Genomic DNA, 27780 nt, shown 5'->3' on the forward strand with positions numbered 1-27780 from the left:
TGTTTTTTAAAAGTACTTATGAAGAATTTAACAGCTGTTGAGTTCAAATATTCAACAACTTTGCTGATGATTTTCTGTAATTCTGGGTTTCTTTGAACCAGACACAGACTCACTAAAACAGTCTGAATTCCACTGTGAGGGTCACGCCTACATATACATGTATGTATCATTAGAAAGTCGAAATTATCACCGGAACTTCCTTGTCGGTGTTTAAAATTTAAAACCGAATACGTAGAAATACGACAGGAGGTGCTTACTCTTCATAGGCACCTGATCCCACCACTGATATATCCAGGGTTCCGTGTTTGTATTCCTTATACGAGTGATGAGATTTATCACTATTCGTTATCTTCACCTTTTATTTACCAGGCGAGAACCAATTTTTATTGCGATATATGATCGTATACCGGTAGGTCATTTGATCCAATATTTATGATGTTTGTATACATGCTATCATATATATATGAAACGAAAAATAATGGCTATTATTTTGTTCAATAAAACAAATAGAAAATGACATTTTGTGTATTCTGTACAAATAGTTATAGAGAGAGCATGCATTACTTTTGTTGACTTAAGCTTTAAACTGAAAGCATTTCATTATTTTCAATTATGAAACGCCCTTCTATTTTTGAAAATAACTTAATTTTGTCAGTCATGAATGTTTATACAATCTCTGCAAAATGGAATTCAAAATATTTTGACGCGATCTGTTCTCTTTAGTTACGTGGATTAAATTTAGTAGAGTACGTTTCTTCAGAAGGGAAGAGAAATATGTGCATGAGTTATATATAAAGTACTCGTTACAGAATATTGAGATTATTTTGCTCAAACACAGCGTGGACATCACATTGGGTGATGTTGCACAGAATATATTTCATCATTGCTTTTCATGGTAGGGATACATGTATTATTGATTTATTTTTTAAGTTTTCGATAATAAAGTTTATTCTCGATAATGTTTGACGTTACTATTCATTTTATTGTCATTCGTAATCATACTTGCATAAATACTATTCCAGATGTTCTACATGCAGCTGTTGTCAGAGAATGGCATCTTGGAATGAAGATATCTACAAATGGATATCTTGGAATAAAAGAGTTTTACAACGATCCATGTAAATGCAATGAAACCAGCACGTTAGAAGATTTGAAAGCTAAGGGAAGACAGCATTATAAGTCTTGCCTCATGAGGTCATTGATTAATGTAATTCAGGTAAGGGCTATTGTTGTAAGTAGTAACTGATGTAGGGACACAATGGTTTGCTTTATATTTTGACATGTTAGGCCAATACGTAGTAAGTTCATGTTATGGGTAATTATTGAAATAGCTTGGTTGATCAAATTGAACAGATTTAATTCCCTAGTGGACCTTTTCTGCATGAATAAAGTCTGTTCGTTGTCTCTGCCTATCGTCTCTTAACTTGTCACATTTTCAACTTGAGTCCTTTTCGAAAGTCAATTCGGAACGCTAATTCAACCCAGTTGGTTTAAAAAAAAGGATTCATGTTTGATATATCCGGATAATTAGAAAGTACATGTGTACATGAATGTAAATATATGAAAATCATGTTCTGGAAAAACCCTGAGTCAGAAATGACGAAACGTAAACTATTGATAACTTCCTTTTTAAGACCGAAAACATTTTTGTTCTTGTCCATGGGGCATGCAGGTGTGTGAATTCAAATCATTGCCCCGAGGTTAGGGCAATTTTTATTAAAATGGAAGAACCAGGCTGCAGTGCACATATGTTAAACTGAAAGAAAAATAAATTACTTTAGATTCAATATAACTTAATTTCATTTCATATATGAACGTGAGGGCTTGGGCGAGTTTAAGAGTTAGAAATACATACATTATATTTCCATAATTGAAAGACATGCAAGCAGCCAACATAAACACACTACTTTTGATAATTATATTTTCGGATCGAGAAATCAGCGGCGCTGTAAAATACCAACGCCTGTTGTGACTTGGGACCTCCGTTTTTTTGGGGGGTGGGGGGGGGTTCACATCTGAAAGATCCACGATTCTCACTTTTAAATGCCGCGCGTTTGGCGAAGGAGCAATCACTACCTTTGTTTACGTCTTAGGTTCGACGAGGTCATGGTGCGAATTCTTGAAAGACCTCCCGGTTACATGTATGAAGTGAACGCTCTACAACTGAGCTACCGCGATCTGTAATTGTATCTGCAGTGAAACAATATCAGAGCACGAAAAGGTACACAAAACTATAGTGTACATGTACATTTATATTACCAATGTGTGTGCCTTTTTATCATATCCTTAGAAATTGTAATGATAGTCATTTCTTTATGAATGCGTCGCAGTTGTAAACCATGCACACAACCATATGACTCTTTATATATATATATATATATATATATATATATATTACGTCTATTTTAACGACAGGGAATTACGACAGAGATGAAAGTAGAATGAAAATATAAAAAATGAGCTTAATTTTGAAAGTACACGAGGGTATGAACTACATCTTTTCACGTTGTCATGATTTTCACGAAACCTAACGCGTCACAGTTCATATCTTCATGTATTTTTAAAAATGAAATACGCGTCAAACATAAAAAGACGTAAACATAGGTATACATAGCTCCTTCACCAACCGCTCGGCATTTAGAAGTGGGAATCACGTTCTTTTGGATATGACCTTAAAAACAGAGGTACCGTGTCGCGACAGACGTTGGCAGGATAAATAATCCTTACTTAAAGATTAGTGTACAGTATATCAAAGAGAAATTTCGGTGTATCTTTTATACAATGCAATTCCAATGTTATTTATTACAATCGTTTTGACTGGACAAAAATAAAACAAAATAAGAATTTACACATCAATAAATCCAAAAACGCTATGTGTACATACACGCCTGAAACAAATAACATAGTGCAGGGAAACTACATGTATTCAAATATTTCAAATTGATAATACAGGGAGCGAATTGGAATTATACGAAAACGTTCTTTTTGAAGAATTTATCGAGGTGTAAACTCTGGATATTTTACTCACAAACTTAACATTAAAGTGCTTCGCACTTTTATTCAGTTTGTGAGTAAAATGTCCAGAGTTTATACATCGATAAATTCTTCAAAAAGAATGTTTAATCCTATAGTATATTTCATTGGATTTGCCAGTGTTCTTCTTGATCATAAATGGGTATAGATTATCCATTTTCACAATATTGTTTGTGTCACATATTAGGACGTACTTTGTGATGAACCATTCTTCGGTACAACCAATTGTGCTAAACATAGTTTCCATATACCTCTGACAGGAAAAGATTGTAACCTTGAACTAACGTTGACTAAGGTGTTAGTAAAGAGTACGTGTAATTTAGTAATTACGTTCTCCAGTTTATAATGTAACATACGGATGTAAATATGAGAAAAATTAACCTTTAAACATGTTTATCATTAATTTTACAAATGCGGATCCAGACAATTTTCAAAACGGGAGGAGAATGTGATCTTCAATTTAAAAACCTTTTCATATACCTGATAGGATGATGCTTTGTTTAGCACAAATATATAGCTCCATTATTAAAATGAATCACAGCGCTTTTGTCAGGGATTAGAATAATCATTTATTGAGGAAATAAGTGACAAGACTATCTAAATTAAAATAAAATCATCTTAAACAAGACTACGCACTTAAACCTAAGATAACAAAATATACAAAGATATGTGTTAAACAAATTAACAAATCCTACAAATAAAAACACAGTACTATGAATATGACGACAATGCTTTGACAGTACATACATGTAATAGAAAAACAAATCGTAATTGCCAAGTTCTAAAATGTGCCAAGATGGACAACTTTATATCCGCCATGGCCTTTACATTTCATATCATTTGTTTGCCAAGCGCAAGCACATGTATATACACATGCACCTCTGTAAATTTGTAAATGCACCCCTCAATTTTCTATAAATTGTCATTTGAATCCATTATATCAACTATTTGAATGTGTGTAATATCGTTGAGTACTGTAATTGAAATAATTGATTATTTAATCTAATATCTAAAACCTGAGAAATGAATCACCTTAAGGATTTATTTATTTTGTATTTTCATCTCGCAGATTCGAGTTGACATTTACAAAATGGATGAAGTCAAAGCATCGTTTCTGTTTGGATCACAGTTCACGGATTCAACTAAATGGTTTACAAAGGGAAATTTCATCTCGTCCACTTACAATGATACAGATTTAAGAAATGACACAGTGAAGGTTTATATGAGTGTGTGAGTGCTCTAAGTATGTCTCACCGAGAGTAGTTCTTTTTTACTTGTGTCGAGATTAAACGTTTCAATATTCATGTTCCCTATCGTAGGATACTTCCATGTATAGTAAAAGTTTATTGTACATATGTCACTTGGCTATGAGCCAATTTACACAATGTTATACAATCATTCAAATTTTCTCGGTCAATACAGCGCTTTATTTACCCTCTGGGTACAATATTCACCGCACCCGGAGATAACTATTGTACTTCGAGGGTAGCTAAAGCGTCTTATTGAAAGATTTAATGAATAATTTAAAACATAGAACTAGTCCTCTCCATTTGTTTACAGCTGGAGTGCAATACTTAGACGAAGTAATTAGAGACACAGATGTCCATTGGACGAGTTAATTGTATCAATTTTGGGGGTTACCAATTTATATTTGGGAAGATGTTAGGAAAATAAAATGTAATATTCACCTCGCAGACCCGTGGATGCGAATATAACATTCCAGATTTTTTCTAGTGAGTTGGATCTCAGCCGATCAGAAAGCTCGGAATTATTCAATCATACTATAATGATATGTTTTGGTCACATAAATGTATCTCCTCAACCAAGTGTCGCATTACTGGTGGAAACAATGATTTTAATAATAATTAGTTCTATGATACTGTACAAGCAAGTCATCGTCTGAACTTTAGTTAGTCTAGAGCCTAATTATACACCTTCAAGCCAGTTGTAGCTCTGGAGCCAGTTGTACATAAGTTACTTAAGTTTAACTGACAGTGAACTTCAATTTAATGTTATATAGATGTAAGAGTTAATGGCAAGTTAATGTTAGCTAACCGTCGTGCAACTGATCCCACCCCACGTTGAGTGCATATGTGCCGAAAAGCAATTGAAGTATATTGCATATGATTAAGAAGTGATTAAGTCGCAAAGAAAGTAATTATTCACCCAAGTTTTGTTTTTCCGGTAACGATCTGGCCCGGACTTATAAAACTTTTATCGTACTCATTCTCAAACTTAGCAAGGCATGTTTGTTTTGAGTACAACTCTGAGCAAGCGTCGAAGCATACGTGAAAAATCTTGAGCATGTACTCCATTTGAATGTGAGAATGATTTTATAAAAGTTTTTTAACCTTTACGTTTCAGTATGAGTACGATTTAGAGCACAAAGTTTGATATGAAAACGACCTCAAAAAGTTTTATAACCGCCAAGATCACCACAAGCTGAAAGACTTACATAAGACTGACATTTACTTTTCAGTGAAAACTCACATCATGCATTTTTCCAAATATACCAATACGTTCCTGAATGCAACAAGCGGAGACGTTTCATCTGGGTAGCCGATCTAGCCCAGGCCTCGGGCTCCTGTATACCTCGTTCTCAAGGTGTTTGGGTATTATTCAGTCCAAATAAGACTCTAGCTGAACGAGAAGGTATCTTGATGGTTTATATCACGATTGTTTTCATTTTAATGGCTTACATTTTTGGCATCAGTTTACAATTGTGTATATTATTTCAGCAATTACAGAAACTGTTGTGTGATACGTGTATAAAATGATGAATCGTAATAGTAACATTATACAATTTATCAACAATCATTTTCAAATATTTTTTAAACAAGTGAAGATAACGAATAAAGGTAGTAATTAATCTCAAAAACACTATAAAGAATACAAAATTAAAAACGGGCCCTAGACATACCAGAGGTGGGATCAGGTGTCTAGGAGGAGCAAGCATCCCCTGTCGACCGCGGTCACACCAACCGTGAGTCCTTTCTCTTGATCAGGTAAATGGAGTAATCCGTAGTCAGTATATAAAGAACTACCTCAATTGGTAAGAACAGTCAGACAGACCCAGTAATAGCTTGTATGTGTAAATTAGATGGTTATAACGACCATAGAATTTGTGAAATGCTGACTCTAAACGAAACTGTTGAAACCCGGTGACATCAACATTTTTGTTAGTAGCCTGACTCGATTAAAAATGATCCTATGCAGAGCATGCTCTCGTGTATCGAAATCAGTTGAAAGACAAACACCATAATGCAGGTGATACTTGAATATTGTTACATAAGTATGGGGCGTTACCGATGGAGAAGCTGAAGTAATGTCGTTGCGTTGGTAGTTTGCCATTTGTAGCGATGTTTAATGCAATATCCAAATATGAAGCAGATGTGGAAGACTCTATGGTGTCTTTTATTTCGAGTTGATTGGGATACATCAACTATGAATAAAAATGAATATTGATAACAGATAAAACATGGTCGATGTATATTTATATGTCTAGTTGAAGACCACGGCAAGATATGTTTTACTTCTCGTGTAAGTAAATTCTGTCTCATAAGAATGCAAAAACAAGGCAGCCGATAATGGATAGCAATTTGTGTCGATAGGAATTTCAACTGACTGTTGGAAGATCTGATAGCTAAAGACTACAGAAATGCTCATTTGTAGTAGCTCAGTGGTAGAATGATAATTTTATAACTAGGAGATTGTGAGTTTTAACCCCGATCATGTCATTTCCGTGCAAAACCTAAGACGTAAATATAGGTAGTGAATGCTTCTCCGCCAAACGCTGGGTAGTCACGGATCTTTCGGATATGACCTCAAAAAACGAAGGTGTTGGCACGTTCAATAACCTTCACTGCTACGACCTTAAGTGCTAAACAGGCCTAATTATGTGGTACATGTACTTCTCCTACAGTGCATAGATGGTGAGGTCTAAATATGCATAAATAATTCTCTACGGGAGAAAAACGAACACAACCAACCAACCGGATTATTGATAAAAACGTACAGAGTTGATAGTTTTTTAAAATATTTTTTTTATAAAACTAGAGAGATTGCAGTTTACTATCGACCCTGATTCCTCTGCAGGAAACTTGATCATTTTATTCGAAGCATGTGAAAATGTTAATTAAAAATTAGCAACAACATAATACATCTACTAATGACTTCTTAGAAATAAACCTTTGTTATTTCATTTTTTGATTTTAAAAAATGTGATGTGCAAGTCACATTTCGACTTGACATAAAAGCCTGCATACTCAAATGACACATCTCATGTTTTCAAAGTATACAAAATTACATGCATCTTGTCTTCCTTGTGCTTGTAGTAATTAATTCTAATAATTCGTTCGCCGAAATATTGCGATAATTAACAAGAACACGGACTTAAATTTAAGCCCTGATTTAAAAAAGTCTAGTTAATTAGTTGGGTAGTCACGTGGTACAATGATGTCACATGCGCGCTTCTTCGATCAACTGATTGTGAAAGTAGTGTGATATGTTATTAAAAACTCAGCTTTTTAGGGCCTAATTCATTCAACATGGACAACATTTGAACCGATGTTAACAATTTTCTCGAGTTTTACATGTATATGTTTTCGCCAATACTACATACAAATAGCGATGTAAATACCTAGATATAGCGAGTATGAAATCGGCAATATTGCGAGTAAATAATGTTTATACGGGTCGCTGTCTACACACTATTTGGTAGTGCTATTCCCTTATACATCTGTAATTGGCGCTGGGTTTTTTTCTAAAATAAACAGTGCAATTATTATTTATTTTTGGATTAGACAAATTATGATACGTTACATTGTTGACAACTAGGCCTAGCTACTGTCACGGGTGCATTTCGAAAAGAGAAGAAAAGAAAACAAACAAAAAACCACACACACACACACACACACACACACACACACACACACACACACACACATCAATAAAAATAATCAAATTTAAGTGGAAATCACAATACTTTATTTCAATAAAGCAATCTTATCATTTTTTAATTGTGATCTGCACGTCGTTAGGAAGTGGGAGCATAGTGACGCTCACAAGATATTACGAGTTCGATGAGAAATAATCTTATAATTCAATTTAAAGTAAGGAAATACAATATTCTATTATTTATGATTAAAAGTTCAATTATTTTGTATCTTTAATATTTTTGTAAATCTACCAGTTGGTAGAAACTGGGACCACAAGTTATGTTGTTACAAGGTGAAGGTCAGTTGATCCGAGTGTGTATTGAATTTGAAGACCAGAACAGAATTATGTATTTGCTGTAGGCCTAGCAGTGCTTAGCCTTGATATATTCATTTTCTCGCAGTTTATCTGGGTCTCTCTCCAAGCCGTTTTTGAAAAGGTGACTTGGCGGTTTTTTAAGGTAAAGGTCTTGCTCCAACAAAAAAATATCCACGTCTTTTTTCTCATACCTTCCTTCGAAAAATAAAATACACAGTCTAAATCCTTTGTACCTGCAACTAGTACACCCTTACACGGCACAAAACACCTTAATGCAATGTTATTTACATTAACGTGATAATTGGGGGGGGGGGGGGTTTGTCCATTAAATCTAATTTGTTTATGAAATGGCTAATAGATGTTTTCAAACCCGAGGGCGCATATGACGTCACACATAATGACGCGTAAAATAGCGAGAGTAAATATGTATATCGTAAAATTTGAATTTCATCGCTTTCAAATTCGAAAACTACGCAAAATATTTCAATAAAAACACATTTAAAGTAGTTTTAGGCATGAAAAGAATTGAGTTTGCGGAAAAAATGAAAAAGTTTAGAAACATGCGTTGTATCCTTTAAAAAAGCAAACAATATGGATCACAATGTATGCTCATAGGTATAAGGAATTAAAGGGACATGGACATGATTTGAGGTGAATTTAAAAAAAAACATTCTTTTGATTTTTAATGTTTTGTTTTTTTAACTAAGGTATTACTAATGATCAGCAAAATTTTGAATGTCAGTAGTCAAGGTACATGGGAAATATAGAGGTCACAAGTCCTTGTTACATGTATGTTAACAACGCTCGTACCCTGTTTTTTGTTTACATAGGTTCATAAAACTAGTAAAAGCTTCGTTAAAGCAGATTTTTTCAATTTAGAAGTGAATTCTTAACACAGTTTTATATTTTCTAGTGTTTGACACATCTCATTTTGTTTTATACACGCTATTTTCTAATAAACAGTCTAATGTAAACAAAAACATGGCATGAGCCTTGTTTACATAACAAAGAATTGCGAGTGCTGTATCTCACGTATAACCCAACAACTGATATTGAACTTTTGGTTGACCATTAGAAATACTTTAGTTAAGCATTGTAAACAATAAAAACGGGAAAATAAAGTTTGAAAATATTCAGCTCAAATCGTGTCCATGCCACTTTAATGTCTACTATGTGCCTTATATAGGGGAAAGAACGTGCCAAAGTGGCATACTTTTTTCCGTTGAATACCTTTTGCATTTTACCTAATGATACTAGTGTTAATTAAGTCATTCAAAGCTTAGATGAAAGGTCAAGATAACGAACAGTGATCAATCTCATAACTCCTATAATGTAAAACTTATACGGTACCCATTTTGATGCACCAGATACACATTTCGACAAATAATGTCTCTTCAGTGATGCTCAACCGAAATGTTTGAAATCCGAAATAACAATGAAGTTTTAAAGCTATTATAGGGGAAAACAGTGTGCCAAAAAAGTGGAGTCAAATTCGTCTAAGGAAAAGAGCTATGCGTGAGGGAGATAATCCTTAATTTTGCAATGAATTTCTAAATTAGCAATACAAAATAGAGAATTGGGCAAACACGGACCCCTGGACACACCAGAAGTGGGATCCGGTGTCTAGGAGGAGTAAGCATCCCCTGTCGACCGGTTACATCCACCGTGAGTCCTATGTCTTGATCAGGAAAACGGAGTTATCCGTAGTCAAAATAAGTGTGCCAAGGACGGTAAAACAATCGGTATGAAACACGTCAGGCAGTACTGTGGAATCATTAGAATTCGTGGTGGCTCAATTTTTGTGGAAATCGTGGGTACCCCTCACCCACGAATTTACATCCTCAACGAATATAGACAACTAGTATACAAGAATCTTAGAAATATATAAATCCACGAAATTACGTCCCCACGAACCCGTAAAAATTCAACAATCCACGAAAATTGGCCCCCACGAATTTAAATAATTCTACAGTATTTGACCCAAAGATAGGCTGCTTTGGCAAACTAGATCGTTATAACGACCATAAAATTTGCGAAATGCTGACTTTAAACGATACTGTTGAAACCCCTGCACCATCAACTTGTTTGTCACTAGCCTGCCTCGATTTAGAAACTGACAATACACAGAACAAGCTCTTGTGTATCGAATCAGTTGAGAGATATTTTTAAAACACCATATGCAGGTGGTAATGGAATATTGCTACATAAATATGGGACTTTGACGATGGAGAACCTGAAATCATCCCGTTTGTCATAAAGTTGATTTTTTACATGTAGTTTGTCGTTAGTACTTTCAATAAAATATCTAAGTATGAAGCAAAAGTGGACGACTCTGTGGTGTCTTTTACTTCGAGTTCACAGGGATATATCGAATCAACATATGAATGAAAGTTATTATTGTTAATAGATAAAACGTCGTCGATATATATAAATGTCGATTTGAAGACCACAGCAAGAGAGTTTTTCTCACACAGAAGTTTTTGAATAAATTCTGCTTCATAGGAATATAAAAAATATATAAAATAGGTCGGCTAACAAAGGAGCACAATTCGTGCCAATGGGAATTCCAACAGATTGTTGGAAGACCTGATCACCAAAGACCACGAATATATTGTCAATGAGGCACTCCAACATATTTTTTATTTCAACATCAAAGTTCTTGTGCATGGAATCAGAGTGGTTTTTAACAAAGTAATTTTTGGATGACTTATCACTAGATATTTATCTTTGCGGTTACCACTGTCTATGAAGTCAAAAAGTCTAGTCTTTAATCTATCGTGAAGAATGGTCGTGTAAAGTGTTGAAAAGTCATACGTTCTGATGTTGTTGATTTGAGATATTTAGATATAACTTAGAAAGCTGTATCTATTGATTGCAGAACTGGAATTAGCAGACTTCATGGCGGTTTACATCCTTCAAGGTATTTCAGAAATTGGTCAACAAAATACCCTTCATTTATCTATAACATGCTATTATCTTAGATTTCACATAGTAGATTAATCTCTGTCCTAGTCTCTACGTTCACGTCATGAATAACTAGTATTTTCATTCCAGAAAACACGTATCTAAATGATGGCGAATTAGGGGCATGGATGGAAGAGATTAAAGCGAACCTCACTGTTCCCCAAAACACCACTTCTTCTTACATCAGAAGTAAACTTAGTATTTATGAGAGTCGTACATCTGCTGTCTCCCTTGGTTTATGTGGCATAATGGTCATTGCATTCACAATGATTTTCATAATATTTATCGATATATTCAATGTATGTATAAAAATGTGAATAACAGGTATAGTTGGTTCATAATTTACAAGTATATCATAAATTTATTGCATTATAGTGAGGGAGATATGAAGATTTATTCACCCAAGAAAAATCATATTCCCCGAGGGCAACGCCCGAGGGGAATATGATTTTTCTTGGGTGAATAAATCTTCATATCTCCCGAACATTCATGCAATAAATTGTTTATTATACCGAAACAAAGCAAGACCACAACATTGCATTTGAGATTGGAGTCCGCTCATCTATACATTGTACATTTATATAGCTGAGATTGCCCTAACGGTAACACCGCGCCTCAACGAATTAGAAGGTACAAACAGCGAAATACAGTAATATGATAACCAGTTTTTGTTTTACCATTCTTCTTGAATGCTGATTTATTTGCTTGTTTTTGTATCAACCCAAACCAGGCGATTTAACTGTGCATCAGAGACCTGCATATTTTGCGCCTTACGAACTATGGAAGTAGAATGACTCGGACTTATTGTGACGTCACACTCCATTTCATCGTCTTTGATGTTAAATTTATGCAAAATGCACGAGGCTGCACAAGCGGTAAATATGATAGGGAGATATGATGTTTGAGAGGGAGATATGACGTTTTGTTATCCCTGGCATGTGACCGTCTAGACCAATCAAATTGCGCATTGCATAGAATTCTCATACTGAGGTATAATAATATGTATTGTTAGGTCACGATCAGCATTCAAATCTCTTGAACACGTTTTGTGAAAATATGTGAAAATGTCAGGTAATTTCTTAAGGGGAGCCAGGTATAAGCAAATTTCTATTGTACAGACCGTTTTGTTATATTTAAGTTATAATGATATTGTTACATTTGAGACAAATCAACAACGGTGTGAAAATTTCGAAATGGTTTTAAATGCTCAAATCAATGGGAAATACTATTGAAAGGTTGAATGTCATAGACGCAAACTTTTGCTCACCAATAAGCATTTGATTCCTTGTCTTTGCCATTCACATATAAATTACTTGGATTTTGCTATTTTGGTACCTTCATAAGAGAATGGGTTAGCTTAATTTATTTAAATATAACATCGGCTGTGAATCAAGGAGGGAATCTAGTATAACCCCTTCCCTTTCTCAAATGTTTTTCGCGCAATATCAACTTTGACGTTCATAATACTTACTGTGACGTGATAGTACTTTCGTGTGTATGTAGTCGTGTAGTCGTGCGTTATGTTGCTATGAGAGATAAACACGACTGAAAAAGACCGGTAACACGGTCGAAATATTTCAACAAAGTGTTCAGAGTTATATATATATATATATATATATATATATATATATATATATATATATATATACTACACTATAATGACTTCAAAACTACACAAAAATCCTATAGATAGATAGATAGTAGGATCCACTAAATATTCTATCAAACCTTAATCGTTTCTCCTCACGAAAATATTAACAAAACTTCTCCCAAATCAACAGAATCAAAACATACGACTTTTCAACACTTTACACAACCAGTCCTCATAATAAAGTAAAGTACAGTTTTTATGACATAACAGACAGCTGTTTCTTCAAACATAACCAATCTAAATTACTGCCAAAGTTCATCCCGAAATTCGTATACTTCCAAAGATACGCAGAAACGTACAGACGATTTTAGAGTTTAGAGTCACTTGGAGCTATTATGGACTTCATTTCAATTCAACGTAGAAATTATATCTAATGCTGCAGATTCTATGTATTAGCTTGTTGCAATACTCAAGCATTCTGTTTAGTCGTATAGTGGCAGGGCCCAACTAAAAGTCGACCAAAAAATAGTAGGCATTTTTCTGAATTCATTTTTGGATATCTTGGGAAGTATACGGAATTTCGGAATGAACGTTGGTAGTAATATAGATTGATTATGTATGTATGTATTAGAATACAAAGTAGAATTTTATACCATTTAGTTTATTGTTCTTACATCGGCTAACTTGGGTACCCTATATATAGAGTTCTATACCTTTACTCTTTAATAGTAAATTCGAACCCAAGCGATATAATTGCCTGTGACAAATACGATATACCAGAGGTGAGATCAGGTGCCCAGGATGAGTAAGCATCCCCCATCGACTGGTCACACCCGCCGTGAGCCCTATATTTTGATCAGGTAAACGGAATGATTCCTAGTCAAATCAGTGTGCCAAGAACGGCCCAACAATCGGTATGAAACATGTCAGACAACATTTGAAATGTTAATTTCAAATGATTCTACATGGGAAGAAAAAGATCTCTTGAATTCAGCTTTTCTATCGTCAACTTATGTAGCAATATTCAAACATCACCAGCGTATTATGTTTGTTACTGCCTCGATTTAAAAACTGATCACACACAGAATACGTTCTCGGGTATCGAATCAGTTGATAAAGTTGACATTACAGTGGTTTCAACAGTTCAGTGTCTCGTGTAGAGTGAGTATTTCGCAAATTCTATGGTTGTTATGATAATGATCTGATTAGCAAATAATAACTATCACTAAGTTAAATGCAATCAACTTACATTCGTGAAAAGAAAAAAGGATCTTTACAATTTAATTCACTTAACGGATCCCTATAATTTTGCATTCATTTCGAATCTTCCCCAGCTCTTGGTACAGCATCACTATTTAGATCTATACATGGCGCTCAAAGTGGTGAAGGGATTCTGATTGTCAATGCCTGTCGTCGTAGAATGATTACATTTTTCGGATACAGCAGTGTACACAGCGTTCAATCTGAGTGAACACAACATTACAACTCGCACCATTCCCAGATCGCGAGCCAGTCTCTACAATGTCTAGAAATCTTGTTCAATAATGTCGCTGGTTTCTCCATTCTCTTCCAAACCAAACAATCATAGTGGACAGGTTTGTATCTATGAATAGACACCAAATACAGATGTGAGACGTAAAGACAGAATAATAATTTAAAACCCTGACTAATATCATTAATAAAAAGTAATAAAAATTTACAGCCACCGACAAATAGGTAGAAATATTCCAGAAATATTGTATAATATTACAGAATCCTTGATACTTTGAGGTCAATACGATTTAGAAAATCGTTATTTTCACTTCTTTGGCACAAATATAGCAATCTCTTTCAAATTAAGTTTCATGGATTGTTCAATATCAGCCAATAGAAAAGCACGGAATAATTATATTATAAAATGAATTTATGCATTGCGACGTGTGTAACTGCCATCATCGTTCACTAGAGTAATCAATGAAAGTTTTTGTTGCTGGAACGTAGCAAGTTGGGTGCTCGATTCGATTCTTAATCCAGTTACCACGTCCATTCCGGAAACCGTTACTTACTCTACATGTATGTAGTGTAATAAATACCCATGGGTTCCGACGATTCGCCATCAAAACTAAAACGTTTATTACAGAACATGCATGTAACAGTGGGGGCTGGGGTGTTGTCCCCACTTTTTGACAACGTATGTACATGTATTCCTCCATTTTCTATTTCAACATGCAATATCCGTTATTCTTACATGCCAAGTTCCGCACACACACACCCTTTTCATATATATATATATATATATATATATATATATATATATATATTCATGTTTATATCTCTCAACTGATTCGATACCCAAGAGCTTGTTCTGCGTGTGCTCAGTTTTTAAATCGAGACAGGCTACTAACAAACATGTTAAAGATGCATGGGTTCCAACAGTCTCGTTTGAAGTTAGCATTTCGCAAATTCTATGGTCAGTATAACAATCTAGTTTGTCAATACAACCTATTATTGGGTCAAATGTTAGACTGTTCTTGGCACACAGATTTTGACTACGGATAACTCCGTTTACCTAATCAAGATATAGGGCTCACGGTGGATGTGACCTGTTAACTGGAGATGCTTACTCCTCTTAGACAGCTGACCCCACCTCTGGTGTGTCCAGGGGTCCGTGTTTGCCCAACTCTTCATTTTGTATTGCTTATAGGAGTTATAAGATCATTGTTCGTTATCTTCAACTTTCATTAGCATTTAATGGTTGTTCCTTTTCCGACTGCTCACCAACCTACACATAAAAACCTTGAACAACGAAATGATACCTGTCTGTAGGTAGTGTCTGTTCCTTCAACACGCTCCCTGCATTAGAAACAAAAGTGGAGGATTTCGGATATGACCTTTGAAATGGAGGCCCGGTGTTGCCGTAGGCGTTGGCACAATAAATATTACACGCTGTTACGGCTCTGAGTGCCACGTGGAAGTCAAAATTTTCACCACTTCACCTATGGCTGATTATACAAATACAGAAGTGAACATTTTTCGAATAAAACGTAAAACAACATTCAAAGAAACACCACATGAGGCGTGTATACTCATTTTATGACTAATCATTATCTTTTTGGATTCAACTGAAGACTTCGACTGATACCAATACGTACAGAAGACGTTTGCCTTTTTAGCACCCATTATCAAGATTATTATTATGTATTATACCCATGAAGAGTTGTATAATACAGAATAAATCACGAGTCTAAATGTGCAGGTCACGTCTACTGTTTTGTGAAAACCATGCAGTGTTCACAAAGTGTGGTTGGATCCATGCAAACCGTTCAGCGTTCCGTGCAAGAATCAATTATCTCATTCTGTGCTACTGGTGTCCTAGCACGCTTCAGGAAATTAAAACACTTGAAATGCTAACGTGTATAGGCCTACTATTTGGCCTATAATAACCTCATTTTCTTTTTATGAGATTCCAAAGAAATGGCAGTCGATGCAGCAGCAATGCACATAAGTCTTAAACAGAACGTGATTAAAGTCAATCTCTATGGATACTCTGTTAGGTAATATTTTACAACGTTTTATGTCAGCTCGTATTGCGGTCTAATGTTAGAAAGAAATGTGAAATCGTTTAGTTTTCTGAAACAATTTAAGGTCCTGAATAGCAGACGATTGTCAGTTACGACACTTTTAAAAGATATAAATTCATTTTTGGAAATCCATGAAATCCATACCTTCAAATATTTTCAAGAATGAAGTTCATTTCTTACATGTACATCATACTTTCATTTCTGTTGAATTTCCAGCTGTAAGATCAGACGTGTTATATTTATCAAGATTCATACGCGCGTTATTTACATGTACAACTACAGCACATTCATGAGGAAATGGCTAACATTATAATTTGTAACAATACATTGGAAATGCAAAAATTTTTAAATGTACACGCGCACATGTAATAGAGTCACAACTTTCATGTTAACATTCTTTTGTCAAACACTATGAAAAGTGCGTGTAACATGCAAAACAGTAGATCACTACACTGAACTTAGTAACCTGTTGATGTGGACGTATTAATAAAGTAGCGGTGTGTAAGGAAGTATTCACAACGGCGAATTCGTTCGGAAAGCGAAAAATTGAATTACATTAGTACTTTTTTATTTTTATTTTCCGTGGCATAGATTACTAGATTTTTTATGTTGTCTCTATGTTTGCATAGTCATATGAAATTAAAAGAAATTCTGTTGCAATTTTTATCCAGTTAAATTTATCTTGACTGGACTAGATATTTAGCTTTGAATTGTACGTTTCGTAATTTAGATTAATCAGTATTGATAGTAGCAAAATAGTAGCAAAATAGAGAGTTGGGTAAACACGGATCCCTGGATATACCAGAATTGGGATCAGGTGCTAGAAGGAGTGAGCATCCCCTGTCGACCGGTCACACCCGTCATGAGCCCTATATTTTATCAGACAATGTTAATCAAGCATTGTACCAACGGTTCTGTCACAAATCCATTTACCTTCCTACAGTGAAGTTAGACTGAGATTAAATATATTCAACATTTTCTTTACTTATCTGCATATAGTATAAAAAGGCAAAGATAACAGTGATCAATCTCATAATTCCTATAGATTAAGAGTAGGACAAACACGGACCCCTGGACACACCAGACGTGGAATTGTGTGCCTAGGAGGTGTAAGCATTTCCTGTAGATTGGTCACAACCGCTGGGAACCTTTTATCTCAATGAGGTAAGCGGAGTAATCCGTAGTTAAAATCAGTAAAAAACGGCCTAACAATCAGTATGAAATCTAAGAAATAACGGGAATACTAGACTTAGATCATGGAACGATAAGTTAGATCTACTTCTGCTTCATACTTAGATATCTTATTGAAAGTAGACATTAACGGCAAACTGACAACTCAACTGTATGACAAACGGGATGATTTCAGCTTCTCCATCGTCAACTTCCCACATTTATGTAGCAATATTCCATTATCACCTGCATATGGTGTTTATATATCTCAACTGATTCAATATGCAAGAGCTTGTTCTGGGTATAGTCAGTTTTTAAATCGAGGTAAGCTACTGACAAACAAGTTGATCGTACAGGGATTAGAACAGTCTCGATTGAAGTCAGCATTTCGCAAATTCTATGGTCGTTATAACGATCTAGTTCGTCAATACAACCTCGCATTGGGTCAAATGCTGTCTGACGTGTTTCATACCGATTAATAAGCCGTTCTTGGCACACTGATTTGACTGCGGATAACTCCGTTTACCTGATCAGGATATGGGGCTCACGGCGGGTGTGACCGGTCAACAGGGGATGCTTACTCCTCCTAGGCACCTGATCCCACCTCTGGTGTGTCCAGGGGTCCGTGTGTGCCAAACTATCTATTTTGTATTGCTTGTAGGAGTTATGAGATTGATCACTGTTCGTTATCTTCACCTTGCATCTAGATTCGGGTATTTATTATCTATTTTGATAATACTGACTAACGTCAGTTGGGCATGTGCTCTGTCAAAGTGTTCACATTTTTCTCTGTCTTTCTACAGTTTTGATAGAGGTCTACGGTTGATGCGGGTCGTGAAAGATGAGAGAGGATTATGATACCATGAATTACAAAATAAATGAATTGATATGAACATGGCATGAAAGTTAATCATAACGCCTTTTCACATTGTTGATAACTAGTATTATTTAAAAAAAAAATCAAAATGAATATTTACAAGTGTTATCTCTCTTATAACCTAATAATCCAAGTTGAATAGCAACCACAATGATCAGCACAACGATCGATGAAACATTTTGCTGTTTGTCAATTTGATGAAAAGATGGATATAACGAACAGTGATCAATTTCATAACTCCTATAAACAATATAAAATAGTGAGCAGGGCAAACACAGACTCCTGGACATACCAGAGTTGGGATCGGGTGCCTAGGAGGAGTAAACCCCTGTCGACTGGTAAAACGCGCCATGAGCCCTACATCTTCACCGGGTAAACGGAGTAATCCATAGCCAAAATAAGTGTGTAAAGAACGACCTCAAGTGGTATGGAACATATCAGACAGCATTTTATCCAATGCCAGGTGGTATTGGTAAATTAGATTGTTATAACAACCATAGAATTTACGAAATGTTTACTTTAAATGAGACTGTTTAAATGCCTGAACATATAGCATCGACTTATTTCTCAGTAGTTTGCGTCGATTTAAAATCTGACAATACGCCCTTGTGTATCCAATCAGTCGAGATACATAAACACCATATGCAGGTGATAATGGAATATTGCTACATAAATTTGTGAATTTGACAATGGAAAATCTAAAGTCATCCTATTCGTCAAAATGTTGAGTTGTTAATTTGCCGTTGACATCTATGTTCAATAAAAACCTTTTGAAACGAATTCTGCCTCGTTAGAATATAAAAACACGTCAGCTAGTAAATGAGCATAATTCGTTCCCATGGGAATTCCAACAGACTGTTGGAAGACCTTATCACCAACGACTACGAAGATATTGTCAATGAGGAACTCCAGCATCTTTTTAATATCAACTTCAGAGTGTGTAAAATAAGACTGGTGTTCAATGTGATGAAGTCCGGTTTGCCGATGCATTAGAGTGTGCAATCTGTCAACAAGGGATGACTACTCCATCTAGGCACCTTGTCCTACCTCTGGTGTGTCCAACCTCTGGTGTTTGCCTTACTCTTAATTTTGTATTCTTTATGGGATTGATAAGATTACTGTTCGTTATCTTCACATACATTTTTAATTAAACAATACTTTATTCACTAATAGGTGAATGGGATTGGGCAGCAGGCATAGCCTATTTCAGTCCTTCACATATATTCAAGATATACTTTACGTTTTAATCGAACTTCAATGGATAAAGTCAAATCATAATACTGGCATAATGACACTTTACTTACTTGACAGATCTGTTGAATAGCAGGGATAAAAATATGACAATGTTTGCAAGGGCGGAAAGTTGTTTTGATTCCAAATCATTAATGGAATTCAAAACAAAAATGTACAAGATATGCCAGATGCTTATCCAGACTCTGAATTTAACCACGGCAATGGCTTTCAAATGCTTTTCCGGACTGGTTTCTAGCTTTCAAATTATTTCCCTTTACCGATAGGAAATATACATTTGATTATATCTGTTATTTTCACTTTTTCATTCTCCAGAAAGATTACTTTTGACAAGTGTGTGTATATTATCTGTATAATGTTGTTTTACATGAACTAATAATCCATCCAGGAGCACGTGATGCTGCGCATAAGGTATAAGTATATTTACAAATGTTTCACTTAAAAAGCACTATTCAAAATCCTCATATGTACACCGTATGAATACATTATAGAGAATGGGGATCACTGCTAGGCAGTTCAAATGAGACAAGCAGTTAAGGACAATATAATTTTGCATCTCTGTAATGCATTTCGCATGCGACATTTTTTTAATCAGACGTTTATAAGCGTTGCTGCACTATCCCATTTTTAAAACTAAAGCCGCGCTCCTGCAATTCAAACTATTGTTCAGTATGGTCCACAGATGTACAGGTACCAGGCATATTGAAGAAATATGGGGCTCACTTATGTGATAAATTTTCCCCAAAACGTACATCAAATCTACCATTTACAGTTTTATCTATCCATAGATGATAATCTTCTTTCTTAATCAATATTAATCACAAAGCGGAAGAAATTGGTGTCAACAGAATATATCAATGGAGAATGTTACAAACTATATATTAAATAGAGGAATATAATTTATAGTGAAAGTTTTCCATTTAGATTGATGGCAATCATGAAATTCAAACGATTTTCCTGACGAAAGAAATGAACTCCCGAAAATCACATCCGGCATACAAGCACTGGTATAGGGGAGTGGTGTATGACGTAATCACTGACGCTACCCAACACAGTTCGGCGGATCTTTCCCAGTCCTCTTGTGCCCGTTATTATCATAGTGGCATTCTCTTCTTTAGCTATCTTTATAATTGCTTCTCCCGGTTTACCAGCACCAGTGCGAAATTTTCCATCAATCTTTAAGCAAAAATATAAAGATCTATGAAAACATATGTATATACAGGAGGAGATCCCATTTGTATCAATACTTTGTAACAATCAGAAATCTCCCCGGCATTTCCTGCCCATTTGGGGTCTGCTTTTCACTTTTGGGGCTGACATATTTACATCAAACATTTGTGCTTACTTCATAATTACTAGTCGAATTGTTTAATAGCATAAGAGATTGTCTGGTTTTCAAAATTATTATTTTAAAATACATGTATGTACAATCATTTATATCAAAAAACCATCCCAAGGGTCTTTCAGTGTTTTTGAACTGCATTTCATATCTTCGTGGCGCGCTTTGTCAACACGAATACGTAACTTGGTAATTCTTCATCAATGAATCGATTTTCTAATTACATGTACATAACTTCACTGTAATTTCGAAAAAGTGAGCCATTATAGACATACCTTTATAACAACATAACTACATCACTGAACAATTTATCGTTCTCAACAATATTGTACACTCCCGTTAACTCGTGAACCATTGATAGGGAAACTACATAATTGAAAAATAGATGGCCTGAACAGATATTGACCCATTGAACTTTCTGAGGTATCTGACAAATTGAATGTTGACATGATAGTCAGAAAATCCATTATTTCAGTTATAATCAAATCTACGAACTAATTCTCATGAAATGACCGAGGATAAGATTTCATCAATACATTGTTCATTTATTACGCATTAGAAGCGGAAGTAGCTTGATGCCTGGACGTTACAGGGATTGTAAATAGCAATCAGCTTGCAGATGTCCGGTTTGAAATGGTATCCCTGACAAGGCACATCAGGACGATATGGCTTCATCATGAATAGGTTCATAGATAATATCCATTTAATATACGCAGCTTATGGACAACATCTTGGTCGTCAAGCTTTATTTTCGTAGTAATTCAGACTCTTTTATTATAAATGTAGATAGAATAAATATAATTTCCTTTCATGTTTGATATTGGTTGAAATCTACATTTCGATATAGCTGTCTATATTATATCATATAATAAAGAGAGGTCACACATTGCCATCTCTTGACTAATACGTTAACGTTATATTCAAGATTCTACATTATACGGATTTTCAATCATCTAATTGAGCTATTCAATACTTTTACCTTGAAATTACACACGAATATTGTATACTAGATTTTGACAGGTGATTGTATATTTACGTACGCCAACAGCTTTGACCTTGTCTGCAAATTTGTCTTCCAAAACCTTGACACTTTTCTCTAATTCGTCCAAAAGCTGTCGTATAACCCCTGGACCTAAAACAAAATATCAATAATTGATTAAAATATGGATCGCTGCATCTGTGACATCACATACTGACATGCATGACCGTTAACTTGTTTTGCATTATTTCATTGACATATTTTGTCACATATTCTTTATATGTTTTCTTTTCTATATAAAATTTATGTCTACAAGTGTACAGTTCACCATGGTCGAGTTTATTATAATGATATTGCATGATTATTTAAGGTACTTGTTTGAGTTTGAAGTTGAACTTTTAACAACAAAACGAAGATAAATTATGATATTCATAGTTAATACTTTGGAATATAAAGTAAATCATATATCACATAGTAGATTTGTAGTGTATTAAATACAGGCTGAAAAATTGTGAAGACAAAATATAGATATTGTTTCTTGAAAAGAAACTGCATGAATAAGCTGTTCTGGGGTCTCATGAGATAGAAGACATTTTCGCTTATTATCAGTGTAGCAAGATTGCATATAAAAAAATCCTGAAACGCGGCAGTGACCAATCTGTAACTAATTACTCTCCGGAGTCTGCTTCAGACGACTTTATATCCCCCACGACAAACTACAAATTAGATGCGGACAAGACAGGTTCCTGCCACCACAGATTTCATATCTGCGTCATGTGTATTAGATAATCGAATTCACTGGCAATTACAGCATAATTGTGCTCTAACACAGTAATGTAAATGTAACAACCTTCAACATTTGTTCAGCTGACTGCAGCCCAGATGAGCTTTTCAAAATACAAGAAAAAACTGATCAGAAATATATTGTGAAACTGTTCCTTTTCTCAACATTATCTTGTTTTCTATATCATATCTATAATTTTTATGCTGTCGATTTTTAGAACAAACTGGTTTCTTTTCCTGTAGTCATTTCAAGTATGGGTATGATCAGGTGATTTCCATTCAACTCGTCGGCACTTTTATTTGTAGAACTGTTGGACGGCATTATGATGCGATGACAATGGAGAGACGATGTGCAGAAAATAAAAAAAGATGACAATGACAATGGCGATAAGGCTGTCTAAGCGCAATACACCATAGGAGTCATTACTCCATACTATGTGCTTTATGCTCCAATGTCGGACGTCATCGCCCCGTTTACATAGAGTAAGTTCATCATTGTTATACTTGTAGTATGATTTTTAACAGCACAATTTTCTTTAGGATCAAAGTTTCCAAGACATATAGATATATATGTACATTTATATATATATATATATATATATATATATATATATATATATATATATATATATAATAAGAAATATCACAAAGTCATTGAGTATACTAGATTAGTTACAACCTCAGCAGTATAAATCGACTTTGTGATATATTTATTATGTAAACACTTATGTAGTTTTTTTTTTATACTTATTATATGATATATATAAGTGAAATGAAATATTCAACTTGTGTTCTGATAATAATGACTACAAAAAGCATGCATTTACACAACAGAACACATACCTAGCTATCCTGTAGCGTGTATATAGGTATTAGTGTTGCTGAATTTTGATAAGAAAGAGTGGCAATAGATAGATACATACTTGGTACCGTGAAATCGAACGCTTCTTGCCGGAGAGCCAAGGGTGACCACTCCCCTATGACGCAAATATTGTGTTTAAAATTTATCTTATTGAGTTCTGATACATATAGTTTCTTTTCATTTCGTTATAGAGATGAATTGTCCTATTGTTCAAAGAATTGTATTGATAAGAATTTCTCATTGAAACAAACACTTATTAAGAATAGTCATTATAACTCACATCAAGAACAATGCAAGGATTAGAACATTTGTGGAAATTTAGACTTTTAAAGCTGTAGATTCAGAACGCGGATAAATGAGTTAAATTACAAATACTATGAAGACGGTTGGCAAGTATGGGAATTGTTTTGAAAATCTCTGCATTGATAATGCTAAAGTAAAAGTCATAAAATCGCTACTGCATCAATTCATCATAACTGATTCATTCTATTCAAAATACCAGAAATTAAAATATTTAAACAAAAGATAATACAATAAACCTCCTAAATATACATATAAAGCAACAAACAAACAAATCACATTACCTCATACATGTGTCATTATACCAGTATCGTTTAGAATTGCAGTTGGGTTCCGATCATGTATCTAACTATATATAATTGATGTCAATTAATTATCTCTAATTACATGTACCTACAAAATGTAGATACAATATATAGTCTATAAAATTCCACTTCTGATGAAAAAGGGTTTTGTTGAAACCGTTTAGGATACATAAATGTACGTGAATAGTTTTATCATTTCAACATATTTTCAAAGGACTACGTCTCAGTTTGTTTCTTGTTTTATACTCCTCTTGAGAATTTTTCACTCAGACACAGACGTTACCAGATGACGATTTATGCCGTCCTCTAATATTTATATCTAATTACTAGCTGGTTTAAAGTTTGTTATTAATATCCCTACAATGACGCTTTTTCACCGAACGAAATAAATACTCCCTCTTCATGAAACAGGATAGAAGATACTCTTATCTAAATATTACGTAATTTCTTCATCGATTTTCCTCAAGCTCTTACTTCATTGTACCCAGAGATGAATCTCACAAAAACGTCAAGGTAACAGGATGAATACACAAAACACAATTACATGTACATCTACGCACAAGAGACAAAGGTATGACGTTCTAGAACGAAAGGGTGGTGAAATGATTGTAAATGTAGGTACCGTACTTGCTAAGGAAAAGTCGTAGGACTCCGGAATGTGAATGAGTACAATGACGTCATCATCGCGTCTGATCTTTTCCAAATACCCTGACAAATATAGAAAAACATGAATGAGTAAATGATTACTGGAGGTATTATGAGATGTAAAGATTGTAAAATTCATTCAAATTTAAAAGCTTATAATTTGATATACCCGATGTTACATTTTAATTAACTTCCTACTGAAATAGTATTGTTTGCATGATTATATATATATATATATATATATATATATATATATATATATATATAATCGCATTAAATTAATGTAAAATAAGATGAGCACGTTTCAGTGAAAATGTTTTAGGATGAAATCTTTCATCGGAAAGAATTATTGGAGAGTGAAAGGGTCTCGATGAAACATAATGTTACACATATGATCCCAGTACGTTTTCTTATATTGCTTCCGCTGCCACTGGAGATTACAGTAGCTGGTAGAAGTTTTAAAAAATCATTACCGCGCTAATATCTTGGTACTTCTCTGATATGAACTGTTTTCGCCCCCTCCTTTTCTTTAACATTCCTCTAATTAAAAGAAATTTTGCCGATTTCTTCAGCACAAGAGTATGTTCTCATTAAAGTATTGATTGACATAAGTTTGGTATATCAGAAAAACACTGGATATATTTACTGTTTTATGGAGGTAATAGAAGCATGATTTATGGACATCGCTGTAGGATGGATAAACACATGGGTTACAATTATCCAGCATTTTGGTTAATATATATATATAAGCTGCTGTGTATACCGATCTTGATACTGATATCAAATCGCTTTGATCATGAACTTTTGAATTCCATTACGTTTTCAAGATAAGTTTAACCTAGCTCGTGCGTTATCTCAAAACCGATTTCTTGAAAACCGATACAGTTGTATGTAAACAAGCAGGTATACATATCCTCAAGCATTCGCTATTAGATAGCCATTACCAAATAGAAAGACCCCCTCTCTGGGAAGAGTAATGGAGGAATATGATAATTTCAGAAATAAAATCATAGAATTAACTTATATTTATACCGGGTAAAACGTCAATAAATTACTTGGTTGACAGGTAGAAATTTAGGGATAATTTAAGAACATGATACTCACAATCAAAAGCTTTTTCTGCATACTCGCTGCTATCTATAGCAATTGCTACAACACGAGATTGTTTTACGTCTTTTCCTTCCGTAGCCATGGCCAATATTCTTAAAACTTTTTCACGCTACTAATTTCCTTTCAAGAAAACAAAAACTGAAGAAAAATGTCCTCCTTGCAATGAAGTTAATCAAAGAGCAGGTAGGTTTGTAGGTTCGGTTCCTCAGAAAGCGTGCAATTCAATGATAAAACTCAGATGTCCGTTACCGGCAATTCCTGAAGCGAAAGTGAAAACCTTCACACATTGATTTTTCTCTCAAACATTTAAAGACGCAGAATTAATGCAGAGAAGAACGCCAAAAGTCAATTAATTGTGGACTGTCCTATCTTCATTACCATCTTCTGCAATTAGAAGCAATTCCTCACCAAACCATCATGAGAGGTTAGATGACTGACTTTTCCCACAATGACAACGTGATCATTTGACACACTCTACAAACTGAAAATATATTCACTGTGCAGGCCCTCCACCGTTCATTTAAAAGCGGCAGTAACAGAACAGTATATTTTCTAAAACATCAAATTTCTTTCGCCAAGGACCTTGTATCATAAATAAACTCTGTGTTTCTCATCATTCTCAGGAAGCTATTGATAATATTTTCGTGTTTGTGGCACAAGCGTTCTACGAGCCTTTTCATACAATTATTGCTTGATGAATTATTGGTCTATAATCCATTAATACCATTCTGGCGATATATCGATTTTGGTGAGACACATGTAAATGAACAAAAGGTCACATATTTCTTTTGAAATATTGGCTGATCATCCAAAGCATTTCCTTAGTTAATTCAGAGCAAGAATAAATGCCTGAATAGATGTTCCTTGTCCTTTAGTTGGAATAAATTAAAGTTATTACCTTTTAAAAATATAAATAACTTTAATTCAAAAGGAAATGTTCAGAAGTTCTAATACATTTCTAGATACTGTAGTTTTAATAAAGGCACCATTACTAACATTACTATACATTGATACATGTACACGCCCATACTTTATTTAGATGTTATTTGCGTTCTTCACTAGTCCCGACGTCGGAAATACCGTTTAATAGACATTAAGAGCCAACCAGTCCCCACACTGCTACATCTGCAATATAATGAAAATATCTCGATAAATTGCATCTTGTTCATCAAGTAAACGTAAATTAAATATATCTGCAGCATGAAATATAATATGTGGTTCTGAAGTACATAAATAATGAAGAAGTAAAAATAATCAATGAAAATGTGAAAATAACGAACAGTCATCAATCTCATAATTCCTATAAAAAATGCATAATTAAGAGTAGTGCTAACATATACCACTATACACACGAGAGATGGGATAAGGTCCCCACCAGTAAGCATTCTCTGTTGACAAACCACATCCATCGTGAGCCCTATATCTTGGTCAGGTAAACGGATGATTTCATTTTCAAAACCAGTATTTAAAAAACAACCCCACAATTAAAATGTATGAAATACATCAAACTGCATTCGACTTAATGACAGGCTGTTTTTGTAAATTAAATTGTTATAACGACCATCAAATTTGATTTGCGAAATGCTGACTTTCATCGAGAATATAAACCCTTGTAACATATCTGTCAGTAGCTTCCCTCGAAATAAAAACTTATCATATACAGACCATGCCTGTGCGTATCGAATCAGTTGAGATATGTAAACACCACATGCAGTTCATAATGATACATTGCTACATAAAAATTGGAAATTGACGATA

At 34.5% G+C, this 27780-nt stretch overlaps 2 protein-coding genes across 5 annotated transcripts; one reads left to right on the forward strand and one right to left on the reverse strand.

The window, feature by feature from the left end:
* The first annotated feature begins 780 nt into the window (after window positions 1-780).
* LOC125656436 (uncharacterized) lies at window positions 781-11567 on the forward strand. The gene is made up of 6 exons (XM_048887041.2): window positions 781-895; window positions 1023-1216; window positions 4103-4263; window positions 5513-5685; window positions 11165-11206; window positions 11341-11567. The coding sequence occupies exons 1-6, from the start codon at window positions 859-861 to the stop codon at window positions 11565-11567; spliced, it is 834 nt and encodes a 277-aa protein (XP_048742998.2). The 5' UTR covers window positions 781-858.
* An 8967-nt stretch (window positions 11568-20534) lies between these two features.
* LOC125656186 (universal stress protein in QAH/OAS sulfhydrylase 3'region-like) lies at window positions 20535-27068 on the reverse strand. 4 transcript variants are annotated; one of them, XM_048886783.2, is made up of 6 exons: window positions 27053-27068; window positions 26017-26280; window positions 24895-24975; window positions 23724-23777; window positions 22079-22170; window positions 20535-20875 (listed from the first exon to the last, which is right to left on the reverse strand). In XM_048886783.2, the coding sequence occupies exons 2-6, from the start codon at window positions 26102-26104 to the stop codon at window positions 20684-20686; spliced, it is 507 nt and encodes a 168-aa protein (XP_048742740.1). In that variant the 5' UTR covers window positions 26105-26280; window positions 27053-27068; the 3' UTR covers window positions 20535-20683. The 4 variants fall into 4 exon arrangements, with proteins under 4 accessions (XP_048742740.1, XP_048742739.1, XP_056000668.1 ...); XM_048886782.2 differs by lacking the exon at window positions 27053-27068 and adding an exon at window positions 26401-26642; XM_056144693.1 differs by lacking the exons at window positions 23724-23777; window positions 27053-27068 and adding an exon at window positions 26401-26638.
* Window positions 27069-27780: the final 712 nt, after the last annotated feature.

The sequence above is a fragment of the Ostrea edulis genome, chromosome 7, assembly GCF_947568905.1.
Source record: "Ostrea edulis chromosome 7, xbOstEdul1.1, whole genome shotgun sequence".
NCBI classification, from domain to species: Eukaryota; Metazoa; Mollusca; class Bivalvia; order Ostreida; family Ostreidae; genus Ostrea; species Ostrea edulis.